Consider the following 21,220-nt stretch of genomic DNA (forward strand, 5'->3'; position numbering starts at 1 on the left):
GCAGCCAGCGCCGGCCGCTCCGGCAGGTACCCACTTAAAAGAGTTTTTCCCCCTCTGTTTGCAGCTGACGTCTGCTAATGCAGAGCAGTTTGTTCCAGCGAGGAGGTTTATTCCCCCTGACAGCCCTGATAGCCGCTACGCTTGGCCATTTGGTAATGCACTTATAATTTAATAAATGTTCTCTTTGAGATCTTAATTTTAAAGGAGTTTCGCCATGTATTTTAAAGTCTCTGGGCTGCTGATTGATGGGTTTATTCTCTTCGCAAATGTTTCCTTATAGCAGGTACCTATTTAAGTGGGTTGCTCTGGATATGGAAATACGCTGCTCTCAATCACGGTTGTGTTTTACAGCCTGTGCTTTACGCTCGTGCCGTGCGTGCCAGGTAATAGATTTTTCCTAATTTCACTTTGCGTGGGAAGGCTGGGGTTGCCGAGCCCCATTGCACGCTGTTGCACTGGAGGGATGCCCTCCCGTCCCACCTGCCTTGCGCAGAGCATCTCGCGAGCAGGAAAATAGAGACACGTTTCAATTTGAGAGGAAAAATGGAAAACTTCTGGCAACGGTATAGCCGGCGCCTGGGAGCGGAGGAGAGGCGGAGGGAGGCGAGGAGAAGAGCCAAGGTGGAAGGGGGAAAGGCAATCTCACGTCTCCGTGCTCGGTCTGGGTTTCCGAGCACCTGCAGCCGTGGCCCCAGCCAGCCCCGTGGAGGGAGTGCGGTGGGTCGGGGAGGTGGCCTGTCCCACCGAGCCTCCATGCTGGAGGCAGCTCCCGGTACTTGGCCAAGCACAGACCTCCCGGCCGGCGAGGGGTGGCCGCATCCCTCACCCAGCCCCTGCCACCACCAAGCAGCACACCTCCGGTTCACTCAGTAGCTAATATCACTCGTTAATAGGTGTTTTCAAGGCTGTTTATCCTTTATTCGGTGGACTCTGGATCCCTGAGCATGGTGCCGTGGTCCGTCCAGCCCACGAGCATCCAGGGATCTCGGCAGCTCTGCTAAGCGAGGCTCTTAAACACTGAAAAATGAAAGATGTTGGAAATGTGTTCCCAGGACAGCGAGCTTTCCGGAAGAATTGTAGAAGAAAAGGTGTTTGGAAGTTACAGGCAAGCTCCCAAAAATGGCAACAATGTGATAATTTTTTCATCATGTCATATTACAGAATGGCGTGTTTTTCCCAGATCATTATTCATCATCTCTTCAAACCTCCCAGCATGAGTCAGAGTGATTTTCTAAATTCAGGCTCTCTTTTAAGAATATTAACATCCTTAAATCTATAATATATTTTCTGTCAAATCAGAAAGTCACTTGTACACATCTGCGGTTTACTCTCTTTTGCCTTTTTGCAGACAGCATATTACCGGTTTTACCGGTGCTGTAAATTTAACCCGTTTTACTTTCGCTATTCTGGATCAAGTTATTGGGTTGTTTTCTTTATCAGCACTTACTCCTGATAATTTATGTCTCTGTTTAAATGGGGTTATCGGGGCAATTCCTTCTGTGTAAAATTATCTGGCAAGCATTTCTGGACAGATTATTGATGTGATTAAATAATACACTTCTTGCTTTTTTAAATGTTTTTTTGGTGGAAGAATGACAAGAGGACAGGGGCCAGTCAGAATATTGCTCATCCAGTTAATCGTCTCCTACGCTCTCTTTATTGCCTGTCGAAAACGCTGCGGTCCTGATAGCACAGAGGGAAACAAATCTGGAGACTTTTGCACATTTTAACAGGAGAGGGATTTCCCCCCGTGCTCTCAGCTAATGTCGTGATAACATGAGAATCCCACTGCGATCAAAAATCTGAAAATAATGAATATTTATGTTGGAAGAGTGACACTTCTTCAGGAAAATACAGGATTTTTTAAAAAGCTACCTTATATCTCCTCAAATTCTTCCTGCGACTGAGCCTGTCACAGCAAAATGAGTTAATTTGCTTCAGCCCAGTGGCTTTCACTGTGTGAAAACTGGGCTGTAAAACCACCAGAAGAATAAATCAAGTCTCTGCCTTTAGCGAGGAAGAGTTACACCCAGTTACATGACACTTGGTAAGCTGGCATTTATTTTGGCTATTTTTCCCGTCCCTTCATGCCCGCTAGCCTCCGTCCGCCCTCCCCTGCTCCTCCCGATGCTTTGCTCTCCTTCCCTGCTCCACCTCCCACTCGAGGAGAGCTGAGCTGGATTGTGCCAAAGCCTTCCTTCGGCATCTTTGCACAACCATGAAGAAATTTAAAGAAAAATCCCTGGAGGCGTGTGACCGCGTTGGAATTGCCACCTTGTCCTCGCGCATCACCTCTTGCCATGGCCCGATGGAGCCCCGTCAGCGTGGTGGGCAACGCTGGCACCCGCCTTGGAGACGCCGACCCCGCAGCTTTGGGGTTGTGTTAGACAACACGCAACGAAGCGAAGCAAACTCATACATTAGGGAAAAACTCAGCGAGAGGCGTAAAATCCATACTCATTTTCTTTACAGCGCGTACGGGGAGCTGTTAGACCTTTATAACCCAGGTACTGCAGAAAGCTGAGGTGCAAAGCCAAATTTCCGTCGGTGGGAGAGGGCCCTTGCCGGGCATAATTTTGGTTGAGCAGGAGTCCCGTCTGAAGGCAGTTAGGCCGGATGGCTGCAGGAATTGAGGAAAAACCGAGGGTGAGATGAACATGTATCGTGAGCAGGAGGGCTGGACTGCACGGTGGGAGGACCGTCCCTCTCCTGGGGCGCCGGGGGAGAGGTGCTGGTCACCTCTGGAATAGCAGGAGTGATGACAGGGGACACGGGAGGGGATTTCTTCATCTCTTCCCAGGCCAGGGCCCATCTCATTTTCCCCAGGTTGCGCATGGTGGTTGGGATGCACTGGAATTATTTCCTCACTGATGAGGTCACTAGGTGGTCACCTATCCCTTGGGAAACCTCCCCGGCCTTCAGGGTGCTTTGTGGGATACCTGTCCAGTGACCTGACCTTCGCACCGCACAAGTTAAAAATAACTGGTTTGGGCTGGTTTTTCACCAAAACGTGCGTCAAACTTCTCTGCGAGCCTGGTAACTTCAAGCACAACAAGAAGGGGACAGTTAGGGTCTACTGGGAGCAAGACGTGGTCACCCCTTGGTAGAGGGGCAATGGCTGTCACCAGTGGGTGGCACGGGCACGCGCACGGGCGCCATCCTTCCCAGGAGACCCTCCCTGCTCCATGGGGGCAGCCCAAAGAGAAAAACCCCTGCCAGGCAGCGGCGTGTGCTGAACGAAAGGCCCCGAGCTGTTGAACATCTCACGATATAGCAGAATGGAGGAATTGCCGTCGCTTGGGAAGGGGTGTGTGAGAAGAGGGTGTCTCCTTACCTTCTCCCTGACCGGAGTGCAGGGGTTTGGGCTGACCAGTGCCTCCCACAGCTCTCCTTCATCCCGTCTCCCCTGTTCTCCCAGGATCATCCTGACCTCCCTTCCCGTAGCTGAGTCACAGCACTTCTCCTTGCAAGGGCAGAGGGGCTGAGGTCAAGAGGGACTTTCGCCCCAGGTGGAAACCATCCCAAATGTCCCACGCCAGCTTGCTTTCTGCATGGCGCAGCATCCTAAAGGGAGAGGTGATCAGAAAACAGTGATGCTGAAGGTGGCAATATTAGAGCAGGTGACACTTTGGGCCGTTGCAGTTGGTGCCTGCCCTGACCGATGTGTGCAGGGACCGTTCTGGGGTCGTGGGCCCCCCCGGTCCCTCACCATCACGGCGGAGGCTGGGATGGTACACCCAAGGGCTGGATACCCCTGTGGGGCCAGGACCAGCCCTGCCCGCCACCTTGCAGGCAGGCAGCAGGGTTTGGCTCTTCCTGGTTAGGTACTTCCCAGAATCCCAGACTGGCAGGGGCTGGAAGCGACCTCTGGAGATCATCTAGTCCAGCTCCCTGCCAGAGCAGGGTCACCCAGATCCAGGTGGCACAGGAACGCATCCAGGTTGGTTTGAAATTTCTCCAGAGAAGGAGACGCCACCACCTCTCTGGGCAGCCTCTTCCAGGGCTCTGCCACCCTCAAAGGAAAGAAGTTGTTCCTCGTGTTCAGATGGAATTTCCCGTGTTCCAGTTTGTGCCCGTTGTCCCTTGTCCTGTCACCGGGCACCACTGAGAAGAGTCTGGCCCCATCCTCTTGCCACCCACCCTTTAGATATTGATGGGCATTGGTGAGATCCCCTCTCAGTCTGCTCTTCTCCAGGCTGACCAGCCCCAGGGCTCTCAGCCTTTCCTCAGCAGAGAGCTGCTCCAGTCCCTGGATCATCTTCGCAGCCCTCTGCTGGACTCTCTCCAGCAGTTCCCTGTCCTTCTTGAACGGGGGAGCCCAGAACTGGACCCAGTGCTCCAGCTGTGGCCTCCCCAGGGCAGAGCAGAGGGGGAGGATGACGTCCCTCCACCTGCTGGCCACGCTCTTTTTAATGCCCCCTGGGAGACCACTGGCCTTCTTGGCCACAAGGGCACATCGCTGCCTCATGGGCAACTTGTTGCCCACCAGGACTCCCAGGTCTTCTCTGCAGAGCTGCTTTCCAGCAGGTCAGCCCCGACCTGTACCGGCGCATGGGGTTATTCCTCCCCAGGTGCAGGACCCTACACTTGCCCTTGTACCTTTAATCCAGTTAAATGCTGACACACGAGTAGAAAGTTCCCCCCTGCCCCCTAGAGCGATGGCATCACACCCGCTGCCTCCTGCTCAGGGTGGTGGCTTTGTGGTGGGGTGCTTTGGCCAGTTGGGTGCGGAGCTGCATTGCGTCATTTTACCCGTCCAAATAGTCTCCAGGCTTCCCTGGGGTACCCCAGGCGGTGGGGTGTTTCTCCGGAGCGCCCCAAACCCTCCCCGGGTTACCCTCCTTGTAACGTTGGGCTGGTCGTGGCCACGGAGCTGCTGTTGGCCCTGCCTGGGCGAGTGATGGTCAAGCTCAGGAAGCCCGAGAGCTGCTGTGCCGCCCGGGGATGCGATGTCCTGCGGCCCTGTGAGGATGGAGCCCCAAGGTGTGGGGGGACGTCACCCAGCATTCCTCAGCCTTTTGCTCCCCGGTGTTTGGTTTTGGGTGGGTTTTGCTCTTTTCCCTGAGCCCTTGGCTCCCCCTGCCCCGGCCGGGGGCTGCCGGTGGAGGAGGCCCGGGCCCTCCCCAGCCCGCCGGCGGCCACGCTCGGCCGGGGGAATTTCTCTTCCCTTTTTGCCGTGACCTGCGAACGTCGGAGCAGGCGCTCTGCCAATTTTGTGATCCGCTGCCTGCTTCAAAATGGAGGCAGGAAGGTATCCATTTTCATCAAGGAGATGACAGTGCTTCGGTCTTCCTGACCATCTGGAGAGAGGCACCTCCAGCGCGGAAACAAAGCGCCGAGGAATAGCGCGAGCGTAGAGGCAGAGGGAATAAACTGCGCTGGAAATAATAAATTACCTTATCAGCCTGGTTTGGGGGGGGAGGATTTTTTTTTTGTATGTGTGGTTTTGTTTTGGTTTTAAATGCCGTCCTGGTCGAGCTAAACTACAGCAAGGAGTGCAAGAGATATTTTCTAAAAGGCAAGTTGCAGAAAGCTCTGGTGTATTAGTAAACAAATGTAAGTAAATTAGTGTTTTGGCACACGTACTAAGTTTATTGCACAGACAAATATAATAAGTCCTTAGAAAGGAGGAGTTTTTCCCCTGGTGTGTACACAGGCTGTGTTGGTGGTCTTGTGGAGATCCAGGTTTTTAATAGTCCTTTCAAGCGTCTCTGGAAAGAGCTTGATCCATGGGAATTTAATATCCCCAGATATGTTTGTAATTTTCAGGGTTCTTGATAATGCTGTTTTTTCTAAATTTTATTTTATTATTATTTTTTTTTTAGGTTGGGAAATAAAGTTCTTGACTTCCTTGCAGTGCTTTCAGTTTTGTTCTTAAGTGCTTAAAGCCTGTGCGCTGTCATTCGAGAAAATCGGCATTGTTTCGAGTTCCTGTTTATTTTAAGCTCCGTAATGCTCTAGGAAGAACATATGTACATCTGTTTGTTCGTTTTATTTACAGAAATACATAGTTTGACAAATACCTTGCAAATACCCTTGTTTAAAGCTGGAAAATGTCAGGCTGGAGTTTCTTTTGAAGCTTAAAATTTATTTTCCAGTCACACATATACTGAGGTTTTTTGTGTTCTGAGAGAAGAATTATGTGGTGTTGTGAACTGATTTATACTGAGCAAGGTAAAAACTCAATATTTCTTTCCTGCTTCCTGCTAAAGGCGTACTAAATTAGTCTTTTTTCCTTAGGTTTATGCCCCGTCAGCAAGCACTGCCGACTACAATAGGGATTCACCAGGTTATCCATCCTCAAAACCAGCAGCCAGCACTTTTCCTAGCTCCTTCTTCATGCAAGGTAAGAAGCGGCTTTCAAAAGGAAATCTATTTTGCATACATTTTCCGTGTTTGTATGTTGGTTTGTGTGCAGGCCAGACAGGCTGGCATATCGTCTCGGGGTCTGTGCCATTGCCATTAAAATGAAGACCTTCGTTTGACCACGATGAGCATCTTGTTTTGATCCTGCAGCGAAGCAGCATCGTGAATAACTTCCAGCCTCTTATCACCTGAGGTTCTGGAAGCATTTTTTTCCAGCACGCGCACATAGATTATGCATGTATTAAACGCACACAAATTTGTGCGTGTACTTTGTGCGTTGTTGTTGTATGTTAATGAGAAAGATTTTGCCCTACGCGAAGTATACAGCGCTACAAGTATTCTATTTGCCCGTGTGTGGAATTAGAGCAACCTTTTTATAATGAAGCTGTTTCTCTTGTGTGAGGATGGGTTAATAGTTTTCATGTATTCGCTGCTACCGCACATATTTGATACAACTTAGTAAATACAATTCCTAGAGTTTGGAAAGATCCACGTGCAATTGGGGTACTCATCCTTTGTTACATCTAGGGTGAAATAATCAGCTTTTAAACACTTCTGCGTATACTCTGCTTTAGTAAAGGGTGAGTAAATCTCTTTAATTCCGCAGGACTGCTAGGCTAAAGGATTTGCAGGGCAAGGGATTGGATTTTATTCTATATTAATATATATACACTTAGGAAAAAAAACCCCAACAACCCATTTTGTGTTCCCACCACTTGAAGGTCACGGGCGCTGCCGATGGCTCAGCTCCCTGTCTCAGGGCGACCGTCTCCTGCGGAGCTTTGCCACGTCTCCGGCTCCTCATTCGAGGATGCTCATGGCTGGGGTTCTGTTTCCGCGGGGGGACGAGCTGGCTGGCCGGGAAGGAGCAGCAGGAGGCAGGACCGGCAGGGCTGCCGTCCTTCTGGGACCCTCCTGCCCTGGGTCTGGGGCTCCAGCGCTGCTAGAAGGGTTCTACTGGTCCTCCACCCGCCCTCGTGGGAGGGAAGAGGACCTCATTCGAAGTGCCGACCCCTTTGGTCACCTCCTGGGTGGGGGATCTGCATCTGGACCGTTTCCTGAGCGGTGGTGGGAAGCATGGACTGTGACCGAAAGGAAAATGGTGCTCTTGGCTTAAAACATGAATAAATTCCACCCAAAGAGCAACCTGCTATGAAACTCCTGTGGAGTTGTAAAGCTGGGGATTAATAGGGTTCTAATGATATCAAATATTTACCCTTTGTAGTGCTTAGCCATTCTGCGGTTTTAAATGTTATCTTCTCGCAGATTCGTATTGAAGACATAAATCTGAGTTAAATGACTGTTCAAACAGCCCTGGGAAGGTGATGCTAGAAGCGCTGCTGCTGCCAGGGCGTTTGAAGTGTATAAATAAGGCAGGGCTGTAGGTGAGACATAATAATTTTTTATTAGACCAACTCCTGTAGTTTGAAAAAAACTGACAACTTTTCCAGCCCACGTGCCCGTCTTTCAGGTCTGCTGGTCATTATCGAAAAGTTACCTTTTTTTTTTTTTCCTTTTTTTTTTTCCCCTTTTTTTTTTTGTTAGCACGTTGGCATTCTTCCAGTAGAAAATACATTTCACTGCATTGTTATAATTCCATTTCAACATGCCCAGTCAAGTGCAAAATATCCAACCAACTTGATAAAATTTGGGGAGCCCTTTTTATACCCTTCAGTGCCCATTGTACCTCGCGGTGAAGGGGCCTGAGGGATGAAAGCTGTGGGGGTGCAGAGGCACAGGCCGTGAAATCCCTGAAAGGAGAAACCGTACAAGTGGTGCTGCTCTCTTTTTAAACAAACAAAGAAAAAGCAACAAGGAAACAGCTTATAAAACTTTCTGATTGTGGAAACGCTCAAAGTTCAGGAATTATCCGATCGTTCAGCAAGCTGGAGGCTTCTCCAAAGCTCGTTAGCCCATCCTCATTCTGTAGGCTTCAGGGATTTTTGTTTCAATATTCAGACTTTTGTTTCTGATGAAATGTGATATAACGGAGTTTACGCACTTGAGTTGACGATAGCAGAGCAGGAGCAAAGGAACAGGACGCTTTGAAGCCGAAGGGCTGTGGCTCTAATGAAGCCTTGCAGGATGACACCAGTATTCACCGTTGCTCAGTTCAGCTTCATTTTTATTAAAGCTCATGGCCTTACGCTGAAGCGGCGTAGCCCTGCACCCTCGTTAGGGTCGTTAGGATGGAGTTTGCCCAAAGCCAGCGGTGTTTCCCTCCTGTGTTGCAGATGGCCATCACAGCAGCGACCCGTGGAGCTCCTCCAGCGGGATGAACCAGCCCGGCTACGGGGGCATGCTGGGCAACTCTTCTCACATCCCCCAGTCCAGCAGCTACTGCAGCCTGCACCCGCACGACCGCTTGGTAAGGCGCTGGGGGGGACACGCATCGCACCCACGCACGGCACAGACACGGCACAGACACGACTTCCAGTTGGGCCACCAAGGTCGTAGAATCACAGAATGGTTTGGGTTGGGAGGGACCTTAAAGCCCACCCAGTGCCACCCCCTGCCCTGGGCAGGGACACCTCCCACCAGCCCAGGTTGCTCCAAGCCCCGTCCAACCTGGCCTTGAACCCCTCCAGGGATGGGGCCCAAAACGTTCTCCACTCTTCCTTTTGTGCTCCCAACTCTGCAAAAAGGAGTTTGAGAAATCTCCAAAAACTTTGCCTTCGAGATTTTATTTGGGGTTCTCTGCGAGAAGGCAAGTTTTGAGCTGAAGGACGGCCCGGTGAAGCACCCGGAGTGGAGATGGCTGCCGCGGCCCTTGGAAAAGGGTGGCGATGGGGTCCTGCCGATCTTCACCCACGGGCAGTACCTGTTCCCACTGGAGACCACCTCCTCTGTGTGGATCACAGCCTCTCCTAGTGTAACTGGGAAGGGAAAAGAGGAGGAAAAAATGGTCCCGCAGACTGCTCCTCCAGCCAAGGTTGCGAGAAGGGGGTTGAGCCCATGTTTGTACCCTCTGCTTGTCCTCTGGCCACCAGCCAGCCGATGAGCTGCACCCGCCCCTGCATTTTAGTGTTTATAATTTATGGCAGTCAGTGTCCTTTGCTGGTCTGAGTTTATAGATAGCGATCTAGCATCAGTTTTCTGCTTTAAAAAAAGGCATTTTTTCCTATTTTCTCTGGTACACCCTGATCCCGAGCAGGAGGAAGTTGCTGGGACCGATTCCATCTATTGTATTGGAATAGAACAAAATTGGAATTAAATCTGATCTGAGTGCAGCTTAGGGGATATTATCCTAATATCACGGCTGAATTTGTTATGTAGAAATAACACTGGGTTCCATCAATGGTTTTGGATTTGTTTTGTTTTTAACTAAGAGGTAAAGAAATGAACAGACAGCTAAAGTGAGGTAATTTTTCTCAAAATGCGTGAAGCGTTACAAGTAACGTTTTTCTGTTTGTACCTCCACTTCTCATTCTTGAAGACCGTTAAAAAGGAGGAGTAATGAGGAGTAAGGGGGGAAGGAGTCCATTGCTGTAAAGTCTTGCAGAACCATCTTTTGGGGAATAAGAAGAATTAAACTCGCTCTTGCAAACTGAAAATTAATTTGCAAAACAAATCTTTTGAAGTCGCACGTTTCACGAGGTTAGCACACTGCTATGTAAAATTAATAGGAAGTCAAAAGCAAAAGAAATTGCCTCAAAAACTGCTTAATCATGTCCGTATAAAAGGCATAATTAAGGCACTAAGCAAACTTAACGTTGCTCTGAAGTGACAAGCATATATAATAGAAACTGAGCATAACTCTTAAAACCCAATTTAATCTGATTTGTTATCTCCACTGGTGCTCATTCGTCAGAATTAGATGGCTTTTCCTGGTCGCAGCTCAGGGGAGGGGTAAAACAGCAGCATGTCTTCACGGGGCAAGTCTGCAAACATTTGTGCGTTGAAGTTTACCTCGGTTCTGAATTCCTTGGGTTTGTAACACGTAGGGGGGTTTATGAAGAGCTAAAATATTTCTGCGGTGTAAAATGGGTAGGGATGTTCCACCTAAACCTCCCAAGATGTTTTTCTATGTAGGTATTACTATACTTATCCTAAATTTCCGAGGCCGTGAGGACCACCGATACCAGCCCAAGTTGTAGGTGCTCAGTGCCGACGATGCTCATATTGATCACGTATTATGTGTATCTGGACGGGCAGAGCCTTCTGTATTTTAGGTAACACTGGGAAAGAAGGGAGGCGATGATACTTTAAATACTCTTTGCATGATTTCTGGTGGAGCATCATGGAGTCATAGAACGGATCGCTGAGAGGTCAGCAGCTTGTGGTCAGCTGGAGCATCCATGAGTGGTCGGCTTGTCGAGGAGAGTTTGAGTGATTTCAGTTCGGTTCCCTGCCAAAGTCCTCAGCTTCTCAGTGACCTGTAGAGAAAATGAACGTAGCACAAGGAAGAAAGAGAAGCTGTTGTTTGTTATTTTTACTTTCTCAGGCATATCGGTGATTCTCCAAACAGATGCATTGAATACAGAGAACAGTTCTCTGTTAAGTTCTATTCGGATCCCATGGTTTTTCCTAAACTGTTTGGCCGTAGCGGTTTGAGGGAGAAAATCCCAAACCAGCACTTCGATACGTGTCACAGAGCAGCCGCTGAGCAGAGGAGACAGAGTCGCTCGTGTTCAGACCGGTGGCCCGAGCGCTCCTGCTTTCCTCCTCTCTCCGCCACATGAGAAATGCCGTTCGGCTGTGCCACTTCAGCCCCTTGGGTTTGGGGCTGAGCTCCTGGAATGGATCGTAACGAGTCAAAGCCTGAAAATGTTATTTGGACCTCAGTCAGAGTTGATGGTCGTTTTTCCATGGATAAGGAAAATAGGTTTGGGCTACGTTGTTTACATTCTTGGAGATAACTTTCAAGTGTTCCGTTACTTGGTACTTAATTACAAGAAATCCTGAAAAAGTAATTAAATAGTACAAATGAAGAGAAGGATGTTTTTAAGCAGCTTACTCTGAGCCACCCACGGAGGCAGAGGGCACAGAGATGATCTTGCTCTGACACTTCGATGCCCTGATCCTGGGCCAGGTACCGCCAGGTGTCTCCAGCTGCCCGTGTTTCTGAGGAGGCTTTGTATCAGTCTCCATAACCTAGAGGTCTTCTGCAGGACCTCTCTCTGCTGGGGGCAATGCTGTGATAGAGGTAAAAGCTGGGCATGGTCTAGGACCTCTCTGCACACAGTGTCTTACTCCGATTAAGAAAAGGCTGTTCAACGGTGACAAATAGCTCTAATGTAAGCCAGGTTTAGAGTAATGCGAAGTCAGCAAAACGTTTGACCACAGCAATGCTGTGTCCCACTAAGGAAGGTTTGGGTTGATCCGGCCACATAGCTACCAAAGCCTTGTGTGTGCTGCCCAGATGTTTGTCCCACGCTTGTTTGGAGAACTCGATCCATCGCATTTTCGATCGCATCTCACACGGGCGCTGCAGTGGGAGGGAGAGTTGATCCGGTTGATTACCTGGGATGCCGGTGTGTTTCCTTATGGGCCATTTTGTAGTACCAGCCGTGCATGTCTTGTAGTCAGATGTTGGTTTTAATGTCAAAAGCAGTGTGGGGTTTCTACCACTTCCCTTGGAAGGCTTTGCCCCCCGCCAATAGCTGTCCCTGTCAAAAGGATTTGGTTGATACATCACCTGACTTTTCTTTCTTAATTTCTTCTCATGAAGGAGATGGTACCTCTACGGTACCACCATCAGTAGAGAACCTTCCATTGTGGATATTTATCCACATCAGATAGGTGTAAGCCGTGTCTCCCCCAGAAGATGTCAAATTTGGGTAGAAAAATATGCTTCCCTCTTAGTCTTTGGGCAATATTTTACTTCTCTTGGTTGGGTGAAGTACGACAGCACTTAGGACTGGGGCAATATGAGCAGCCTGTTGCCTTCTGTGTTTGCAGTAGTTAAAATATTTCCTTTTTTTATCCTTTTTGCCACAGAGCTACCCATCACACTCCTCAGCAGACATCAATTCCAGTCTTCCTCCGATGTCCACCTTCCACCGCAGTGGCACAAATCATTACAGCGCGTCCTCTTGCACACCCCCTGCCAACGGGACGGACAGTATCATGGGTGAGTTGAGGTCGGGCGCTGCGCCTGCCGCCCGAGGTGCTCCCTTTCCCTCCTGGCTCCCCTCGCATCCGCTTCAGCGCACTCTGCTAGCGCCAGAGAGCTGAAATCAAAGAGCCGAAATCAAGGCAGGGGGGTTATTTGATGGTAGGTGTGGAAGGACTAGCGTCTCAGTTCAGTAGGTGCAGAGAGATAGCAAGAATTTAGTGAGAATAAACACATCAGAGTTGACCTTTGCCTCCTTCGCTCATGCGTTTTCCTACTACTACTTCTTTTTGTGAATTAAGTACAATTACAGCAAAGCGCGTTGCTTTTTTGTATGGAAGACGTTGCACCGGCAAAGTGCCTGATCCCACCAGTTTCGAAGTCTGATTTTATTGTCTTTAGTGATTTAATGGCCTGCAGTGCCCGTGTGAGGTGATACTTCTGGGTCACGGCGTTCAGCCCCTTCAGTTCTTCGCTGGGTTTCCACGTGGTGGGGGGAAGCGGCGATGGCAGCGTGTCCCTGTAGGGGAGAGAGCCACCTCTGACGTTGCTGAGAGCGACTCTGTAAATTAAGAGCATACCTCTGGATGCTTAAATATTTGGCGAATACCGGTTCATACTTAAATACAGGAAATAAAAAAATATTGCTTTGCCTGTATCTCAAAGAGCAAATAAAGCTAATTAAATAATTGGTAAATAGGGAACACATCGCTGGACACATGTTTCGGATTACACACATGATTCCGTATTGAATGACTGCGAGCAGGACTAATGCAGTAAGAATGGAGGGTGGGTTCAAACATTAACACATGGGCATCATATTTTTCAAGATCTCTGAACAAAGAAGAAACTAAATACGGTCTCTTCTTAATTTGTCACTGTCTGAGAAAAACGTATCCCATTTCAGGATAGCATTTCTGTGCTCAATCTTGCCATTCCATTGAGAGTTCTTCCTTTACAATGTACTGCCTCTTCTGCGCATGTGACGTAGGAAAATCACTCTCTCTTCTTCCCCCAAAAGAAGTCTAATAGAGTCAAATTTAATTCAGCCGTCTTTACACCGCTTAGGCAGAAGCCCTTACAGATAACATTTAGGGACGCAAAATCTTGCAGGGGGTTGTAAAGAGGTAGGGGTGCGAATGCACTGTGCCTCTGGGGCCCACCCAGAAAAGTACCCGAATTTCCCATGTATAAAAGGCATCCGGATTGTCATCTGGATTCATCTCCTGAAAAACCCAGTGTGTGAATCAGAATACAAAGATGCAGATTTTTTTAGCAGCTGTAAATATTCAACAAGTGGTACTGTTGAGCTGTGTCTGCACCGAGGGCTGCAAAAGTATTTCTTGGATCTCGATGCAAGTCCTAAACCCGGGAACCTCCCCTGAAGTCTGAGCACGCGCTCGCTTTTCCCTGATTTTCCCGAGGAAGCCGTCGGAGCTGGGTGGCCGGGAGCCAACGTGCCTCCATCCCGGTCCCCATGAGCGGGGCGGGGGCAGCTGACCTGCGTTCCCTGGTGGTCCTGCATCGCCGAAAGGCAGCGGGGACAAAATCCTTCCGAGGGAATTGTAGGATGGCATCGGCAGCGCTTAATTTGATGCCAAGCGTTGGCTTTTTATTTTCCGAGGTCCGAAGCGGTGCGATGTTTAAGCCTTCAGCATACGCTCTGCGCGTCTATCGTATCCATCTGACGCCCGTATTAATCCCGCTCGCTGCTTTCACTTCTAATGACATGTTGTTTGTATGACATTATGCACTGTGACATGCAGCTTTTCCCGGAGAAACATTATGTGCATTTCCCCTTGAGGCACTGGTTTCACAGTAATTTTATTACCGGAGCAGTCACATAATACCGCACTGTATATTTTACAAGAATGTTAAGCTTCCAGTTACAGGAGGGCGGTGAACTGTCGCGCAGCGTAAGAAGAATATGCCTTTTATCCAGCAGTGTCACTTCCTCATAATTTGGGAAGATCATCAGCTGTGAATACCGAGATGGTGCAAGTTTTTCCACTCTTCTTAACATAGAAACATAATTTCCAGTCTGCTGTTTCAGAGAGCACTGTTCCGTCAGAACAGCGTGAGTTTGTACTAGAATTTAAACTATAAAAAGTCTGGCTGGAATTCTCTCATCGAAGGCTCCAGCCTATTGGTTACACTAGATGCTTTGCTAGATATAATGATGCTCGCTGAGATACCGATTCCTGGAAGTTTATTCAATAATCTAAGATTTACAATCAGAATCCCAGCAGAAGGATGTGAAAAGGCTGTACTTCATCATTCTGTCCCTTTGCCTTCCAGTGCGGAATTGCTCTTCGCAGAAACATGCTGAGAAAGTTTTAGGAGATTAACTCTAACAATAAACACGCTCTTCAACAGAGTTAGAATCAATCCATCAAAAAGTTGCAGTCTTTCACGATGTCTTCAGAACATTAATAGGCTTGTGAGTGGGGGAACAGCTCACGAGTCAAAGCGATGGCATTTTCCAAGTGCTGTTTTACCATCCTGTTCCCAGATCCCTACCTGCTCTGTGGAGATGGACTTCACTTACCTGTTTTAATTTCTTCTCCTGGAAGTTCCATTGACTGTTCCCTTGCTCTTGCCTCAAACCCTTGTCCATCATCGATTAGTTAATTGAAACCTTTCTTGAAGTCTGGATTTGGCTACTTCATTCAGTTAAAGCCCAGTGCAGAAATGTCTTGGATAAGCGCTGCCTTCCAGATTTGGAGGAGTTTCATAGTATTCCTTGCACTAAGTTGTTCAGTATTTTGCATAAGAACTTGAAAACATCTGTCCTTGTTCAGACCAAGCACTCATCTATGCAACAGTCCTGTCTCCAGCATCCAGCAAAGACTCCAAGGATTTCCTTGGGAGGAACAGAAAAACATACACGATATTTTCCCAGCTGTTCCAGTGCTGGATGCAGCGCTGAGTCCTTGGGAAACTTGAGTTCATTCTTCTCCATGAAGTGACCCAGCCTTTCCTGGAGGCCCGGCCCAGTGATGTTAAACACCTGTGACACGGTGCTCCTCCTCTTTCATTTTGACTCCGCTCCCTCAAGACCCGGTGTGGTCCTCCCTCCTTCTCCTGTGGCCGTGAGCCCCAGATGAAAACCTTTCTGCCCCGTTGTTTGGGTTTTTGTAGCCTGCATCATACCCTGCTGTGGCAGTCCCTTTTCCAAGCTGGAGAATCCATGTTTATTGAGTTTGTCCCCTAAGGGAATCACCCTCTGCTTTTTCTGACTTCACTTCTATTGACCTTGATGCTCTTTCTTGATGGACTTATCAGATCTTTGCTCTGTATCCAAACTACAGGTGTGGCGTGGATTCAGAGGGATGTAACGGGCTTCTGGGTTGTCTCTGCTCTTTGCCCGGTTGTTGCTCGTGGCTGGGGTTTTCTTGGGGGCAGTGAGGGGCTGGTTCTGCTGCTTAACCGTCAGCTCAGGTTGTCAGCTAATTACTCTAAGTTTTCTCCTCTTTCTGGGCTGCTTGTTAGGTAACTGAGAGCCAGCTTGTGTGTATTTACGGCTTTTTCCCCGCCCCGTGTTTGTTGCCTGGTGGTTTTTATGTACGTATGGCATTTATGGCCCAGCGAGTTAGTGTTACAAGAGCTGCTCTTTACACATAACATTATATTTTATTATCCTGAATCAGGATCCTGCCAAACGTCACAACCTCGGTGTATACCATGTCTTTTTGCAGGCCATGTATGAGTATGTTGAACAGTACAGAGCTGCACAACTGGGATTTTGCTGGTAATACTCCTCTTGTAAAGCTAACTATTAATTCCGGCTCTTGTAGTCCCTCTCTTGATCATTTCTTGATCTGCAAGAATACCTTCGCTTCCCTGTTATCTGAAGACAGTTTCATTTCTTTAAGAGCCTTTGGGAGGTGGCTTTGTTGAAAGCTGAGGGTACAAATCTGTCATATTTGCTGGATCTTCTGCGTTGATGCGCTCATCATGATTTTGAAAGAATTCAGATTTGCAAGACACGCTTTCCTCCAAAAAAGCGGTGTTGGTTGTGCAATATGGTGTATTTATCCGTCTGGATATTGCTCTTTCTGATCTTTCCCAGTGGAGAAGTCAGATTTAAAATCTGGTGGCTCTTTGAATTCACAGAACTTTGTTTTCAGTGTTGGTTTTTAATATTTTCTACCTCTTTTTTGGTCTAAGCAGTCGGTTTTACTCTATGGTTAGAAGTTAGGCAATTCTGTGTTCGCATTTCTTGAGAGCTCTTAGAAACTTCATTTGGCTCTTCCTTATTTTTCTTTTTATTGATTTATTTTAAAGCCTTTACATTGACGCTTCAGTTGGAGCCAATTTTTCTGACTAATCCCTTGTAAAGTATCATCTGTCCCATGGCAAAGCAGATGAAAATAATCTGTTTAGCGTTTCTTCTGTTACCCTTTTTTTCCTTGAGTTCTCCTGTTGTATCTTGGTTGTTTGCAGGTCCCACCAGCTCTCCAACGTTGTCCTTATTTCTCATGGGGTTGAAAAAGCTTTTAATATTTACTTTAAGCCATTAAAAATTGTTCTTTCAAAGTATTTTTTTGGTCTTACATGGAAATTGTGTTAAATATTTGCCTAAGATCCTCCACCTTGCTCAACCCGTACATCTTATGGTTTTCTTCCAAAAGCTGAAGGGAAGTAGAGGAGCGCTTGCTGGATGTGATGAAAGCCTTTTATTTAGGTAGGATCAATACCTGTTCTTCTACATTTTACATATTTTTGGAAAAACACCCAAGGATAGGTTTTACAGAGGTGACAGGGCGAGGCGTTAGACCGTCTGAGCCCCTGCCGTGGTGACCCTCACATTACTTTGGAGTTCCTTACTTCGGAGTTTGGTGACCTCGCAGGTTACCTTGCGAATGCCCCCACCGGGAAGACGGATGGAGCTGCTGCGGGAGCACCGGCGGCAGGTTTCAGCAGGTCGCTCGTCAGTGCGGGATGACAAATCTGATGCCAGCTGGGCTGGGCTGCAATCCTTCTTCCCTGCCGGCCGCTCGCGAGGAGGAGCGGGCTCTGCACGGACATGCTCTGAGTACTCCCATCCATCTTCATGATGCACATCCCAGCCTAATCCAAATAGTTCTTGCTTTTCATAGGAATTGTATTCCATTCTGGGTGCTGTTCTGGACCCCAGCGGTGCCTTTCAGAGCTCGGGGAACTAACCCAATGGTTTAAGCCTGGCAGCTGTAGGACACACCGAAGCCATCAGCTAAGCCTGTCCCCGCTCAGCCTTTGGGGCGTCAGTGGCTACATTTAAATAGCGTTTCATTGAAGCCAGCGGTGAAGGGATGGACCAACAACTGTGCGATATTAATAGAAACAGTTGCTTATATTCCATAGCCCTTCCCTCTGTGAAGCAGCACTGTACCTTACCGTTCTCCACAGTGATACCCTGGCTTATCGTTTCCTGCATTTGAGGTCAGGCTCTTATTTCTGTAGGGCCCGGTGCCAGGATGATGTTAGTTGTGTCCCATTGCTCCCAAAATCTTTGGGCTCTTGCAGCAGATGCTCCTTGCTGTGTTTCTTCTGAAGACTCTATTTTTCTGTTCTTCCTTCAGAAACAGGGTTTTCTTAGTCACCTACAGATTTCAGTCATGTCCCTTACCTTACCAAAATGATAGCTAAAGTTCACGTGTAAAATGGTTAGTGATGTAAGAAAGAAAAACATACATTTAAAAGGTTAGTTGTATTTAAGCAATCCCAGCTATTTTTGTGACATGAACGCTTTCAGAAGATCTCTGTCTACTGATGTTTATCTTGCTCTTCCACGTGGAAGGTGCCATAGTTACCTTCCTTTGCCCGTTTTCTCCTCTGTCCCGGAGAAGCCAAACCCAAGAGTGCTGGGGAGGAGCCTCAGCCCAAAGCTCCGTGGGTCCGCTCCTCCCTGCTCTGGCTTTCCCTGGGGTTTGGCAGCCAACAGCTTGGGGCCATCCCCGGCTGGGGTTCAGTAGCCACCGATGGATGTTCTTTTTCGTGAATTTGTCCAGTTCTTTTCAAATCTATTTATATGTTTGGTCTTTGCGTGCCTTAAAACAATGAGTTTCCCCATCTGACTGGACACTACTGAAAAAAAACAACCTTTGTTTGTTTGTTTTAATGGGTGGCTTTCAGTTTTTGTATGGGAAGAGCAACAAATAATGACGGAGAGCTTGCCTTCCCCACGTCACAAACCTCTACTGTATTGCTCTTCAAGCACGTCTTTCCCAGTGAAATTCCCTCTCTGCTGCCCATCCTTGAGGCTCTCCCTGTATGTTTTCCAGGCCCACCGCATTAATTTCTCTTCAAAGTCTTCCAGGAAAAGTTTAATATTCAGTATATCCGAAGAATTCCTTTGTTCTTGGCGGTAACTAATCTAAGACGTGGCCCAGCTCAGCGCGTTCAGGTTTCTAAGAGCACGTGGAGCAAGACTGTGGTCCCTGCGTTTGCTTCTCCCGCAGGACCAGTATAGCTCATCTCATTAGGAGAAACCAGCCTTCAGACAGACAAATGTAGGACTTAATTTTAGGATAATGCAGTTAGAGTCACTTAGAAAAAGGAAAAAACAAGGCATGATTTACATTTAGATTCACAGTTCACTTTAGAGCGAAGTAACTGAATTTCTGGACATCTGCCTGGTATTATTTAAGTCGCAAACCTTTAGGTTGTGATTTAAGAACATTAAATTACCCTGATAAGTTGTATCTCTAGCTGACACTGCCTGTTCTATCTGTCTTCACGTTTCTTTATATATCTTTCTTTATGTGTCTTGATGCCTAATTCCAAAGCTGAGATCACAAATAAGCTGCCATTGGCAGATGAGCATATTTCCAAGTATACAATAATAAAAGTTTAACTGAGAAAAGGGGGGAAAAAAAGGAGTAAGAAAAGACGTACTTGCGAACCGCACGGTACAAGTTTGTCTAACAGCGTCTGGGACACATGTGGTCCTCGAGGCTTTTCCAGAGGATTCTGGTGTAGGAGGAACGCTGAACAGTATTTCAGGTTAAATGTAAAGATGCTGCGTTTCTTAAATTTGACAACGCACATGTTTACGTGAGAAATAGAAGGAAATTTGCTGTTCCGTGCCATGCCTTAAGTTTTCCTAACTAGACCCTGCTGAAGCTGCTGCTAGAAATTTTGGGCTTAGGCAGGATGGGTATAATAGAAAAAAAAAAAATATATATATTTCAATAACTGATAACCTCTGGCAGCAGAGATACGGTATCTGCTAAGCAAGGAAGGCTGGGATGGAAGGGTCAAGGGATGGAGACTAGGAAAAGGTAACTGGAGACGGTGGATGAGATAGATGCTTCCAGGGTGGGAAGGCTGGAGGAGGTGGAGCAGAGAGGTTGCTCTGAAGGGGATGGCAGGACATCCCTCGGACCACGGGTTTCCCGGCTGGTCCTGTGGAGCTGCAACATCCGCAGGCAGATCAGCTGGTCTGCTTTGGGTGCTGGTCCAGACGCAGTCCGCGGTTAGCGGCTGTAGTTACACCAATGGCAAAATCAGAGTTAAATCCAACCCTGGATCCAACCCTACTCCTTCCCATGCCCTGAATATTTAACTGCATAGCGCTGGGGTGAAACTTGGAGGAGGCTTTTTAATATTACTTTTTAATGACCAAAAAGGTGCCTGCGCTTGCACTTTGTGGGCAGTTTGGTCCCTGAGCCCTTTTCCCGTGGGATGCCCCCGGCTCAGAGCAGGGTTGGGTTTGCTCCTGGAGTCCTCTGGGTGCAGGGTCCCGTGGCCTCATGGTGCAGAGCCTGGCGAGGGACTTGAGGGGGGGAAACAGGGGGACCGAAGCCCTTCAACCCCCCCTGCGTACGGGATCCTCTCCAGCCTCAGCCCTTGTGTTCCGGACAGTAGTCCAGGCTTTCAGGGGTGGGTACTGACGGCTGGTTTCTCCTTTTCTGGCCACCTGACGTGGGATCCTCAGGGACGAAAGCAGAAGGTCCTCACGGGCGGCACTTTTAGTTTATAAACGGGCATGCAGATGCTGAAACTGGTGGGATGTTTCACCCAAGTTTTTCTTTCCTTCAATTTTTCCTCTAAAGGAGAAGTTTCAGTCCTGCCATCTGAGCGTGGTGATTTTTCTTGCCCTAAATTTCTTATATAAAACGTGCAATCCCGTCACCTGAGAGATGGCGGAAACCCATTTCATTCAATGCTCGTGAGAGGTTCGGAAGGAACACTTTGGAGAAGTCCGTACGGGATTTCATAACGCCTTTAAAACCTGCGTTGAAAAGCCTACAAGGGAGCGGGGTCGCAACGTGAAAGAGGAGAAAACAAAAGCCCTTCCCCAGCCCCGCACTTTGGCTCGGGCGGGTTTGCCTAGCGGTGCGCTTGCCTATTTTCCCGATCTTTGAGCATCTTCCGCTGTTAGAAGCCTTGTGCTTGGAGAAAGTAAAGCCATATGGCCGAGTACTATCAAATACACTATATAATTTTTTAAAAAACTGCATGTCAAGTTTATATTTTATCTGCAAAAATGGAGCATGAATGTGTTTGATATCTACCTTAGTAAACAAATTAATGGTAATTAAAGATTAATTTTGTGTAATTAGCATTAAAATGCAATGAAATTGTGAGTAAGTGGACCAGGAATAGAAGTCTGTGATGTCTTACTGTCTGTTTTTACATCGAGTCTTTTGTTTTTCAGCAAACAGAGGAAGTGGGGCAGCAGGCAGCTCGCAGACTGGTGATGCGCTGGGGAAAGCACTTGCCTCTGTAAGGAAATATTTACTTTGGAATACACATTTACCGTTTTGAAAGTGTGAGCTTTAATGAGAATTGGACGCCTGGAGGTTACGAAGA

General features: G+C 47.9%; 1 protein-coding gene across 50 annotated transcripts in view; it reads left to right on the top strand.

Moving 5' to 3' along the window:
* Positions 1–21,220, top strand: part of TCF4 (transcription factor 4) — a 237,220-nt gene that overhangs the window by 190,109 nt on the left and 25,891 nt on the right. For all 50 annotated transcript variants that reach the window (XM_074571006.1, XM_074571018.1, XM_074571038.1 and 47 more), the window contains 4 exons: positions 6,241–6,346; positions 8,601–8,734; positions 12,307–12,439; positions 21,066–21,133. In XM_074571006.1, coding sequence (XP_074427107.1) covers positions 6,241–6,346; positions 8,601–8,734; positions 12,307–12,439; positions 21,066–21,133 — 441 coding nt within the window. The remainder of the gene's footprint in view (positions 1–6,240; positions 6,347–8,600; positions 8,735–12,306; positions 12,440–21,065; positions 21,134–21,220) is intronic.

The sequence above is a fragment of the Larus michahellis genome, chromosome Z, assembly GCF_964199755.1.
Source record: "Larus michahellis chromosome Z, bLarMic1.1, whole genome shotgun sequence".
Classification (NCBI taxonomy): Eukaryota; Metazoa; Chordata; class Aves; order Charadriiformes; family Laridae; genus Larus; species Larus michahellis.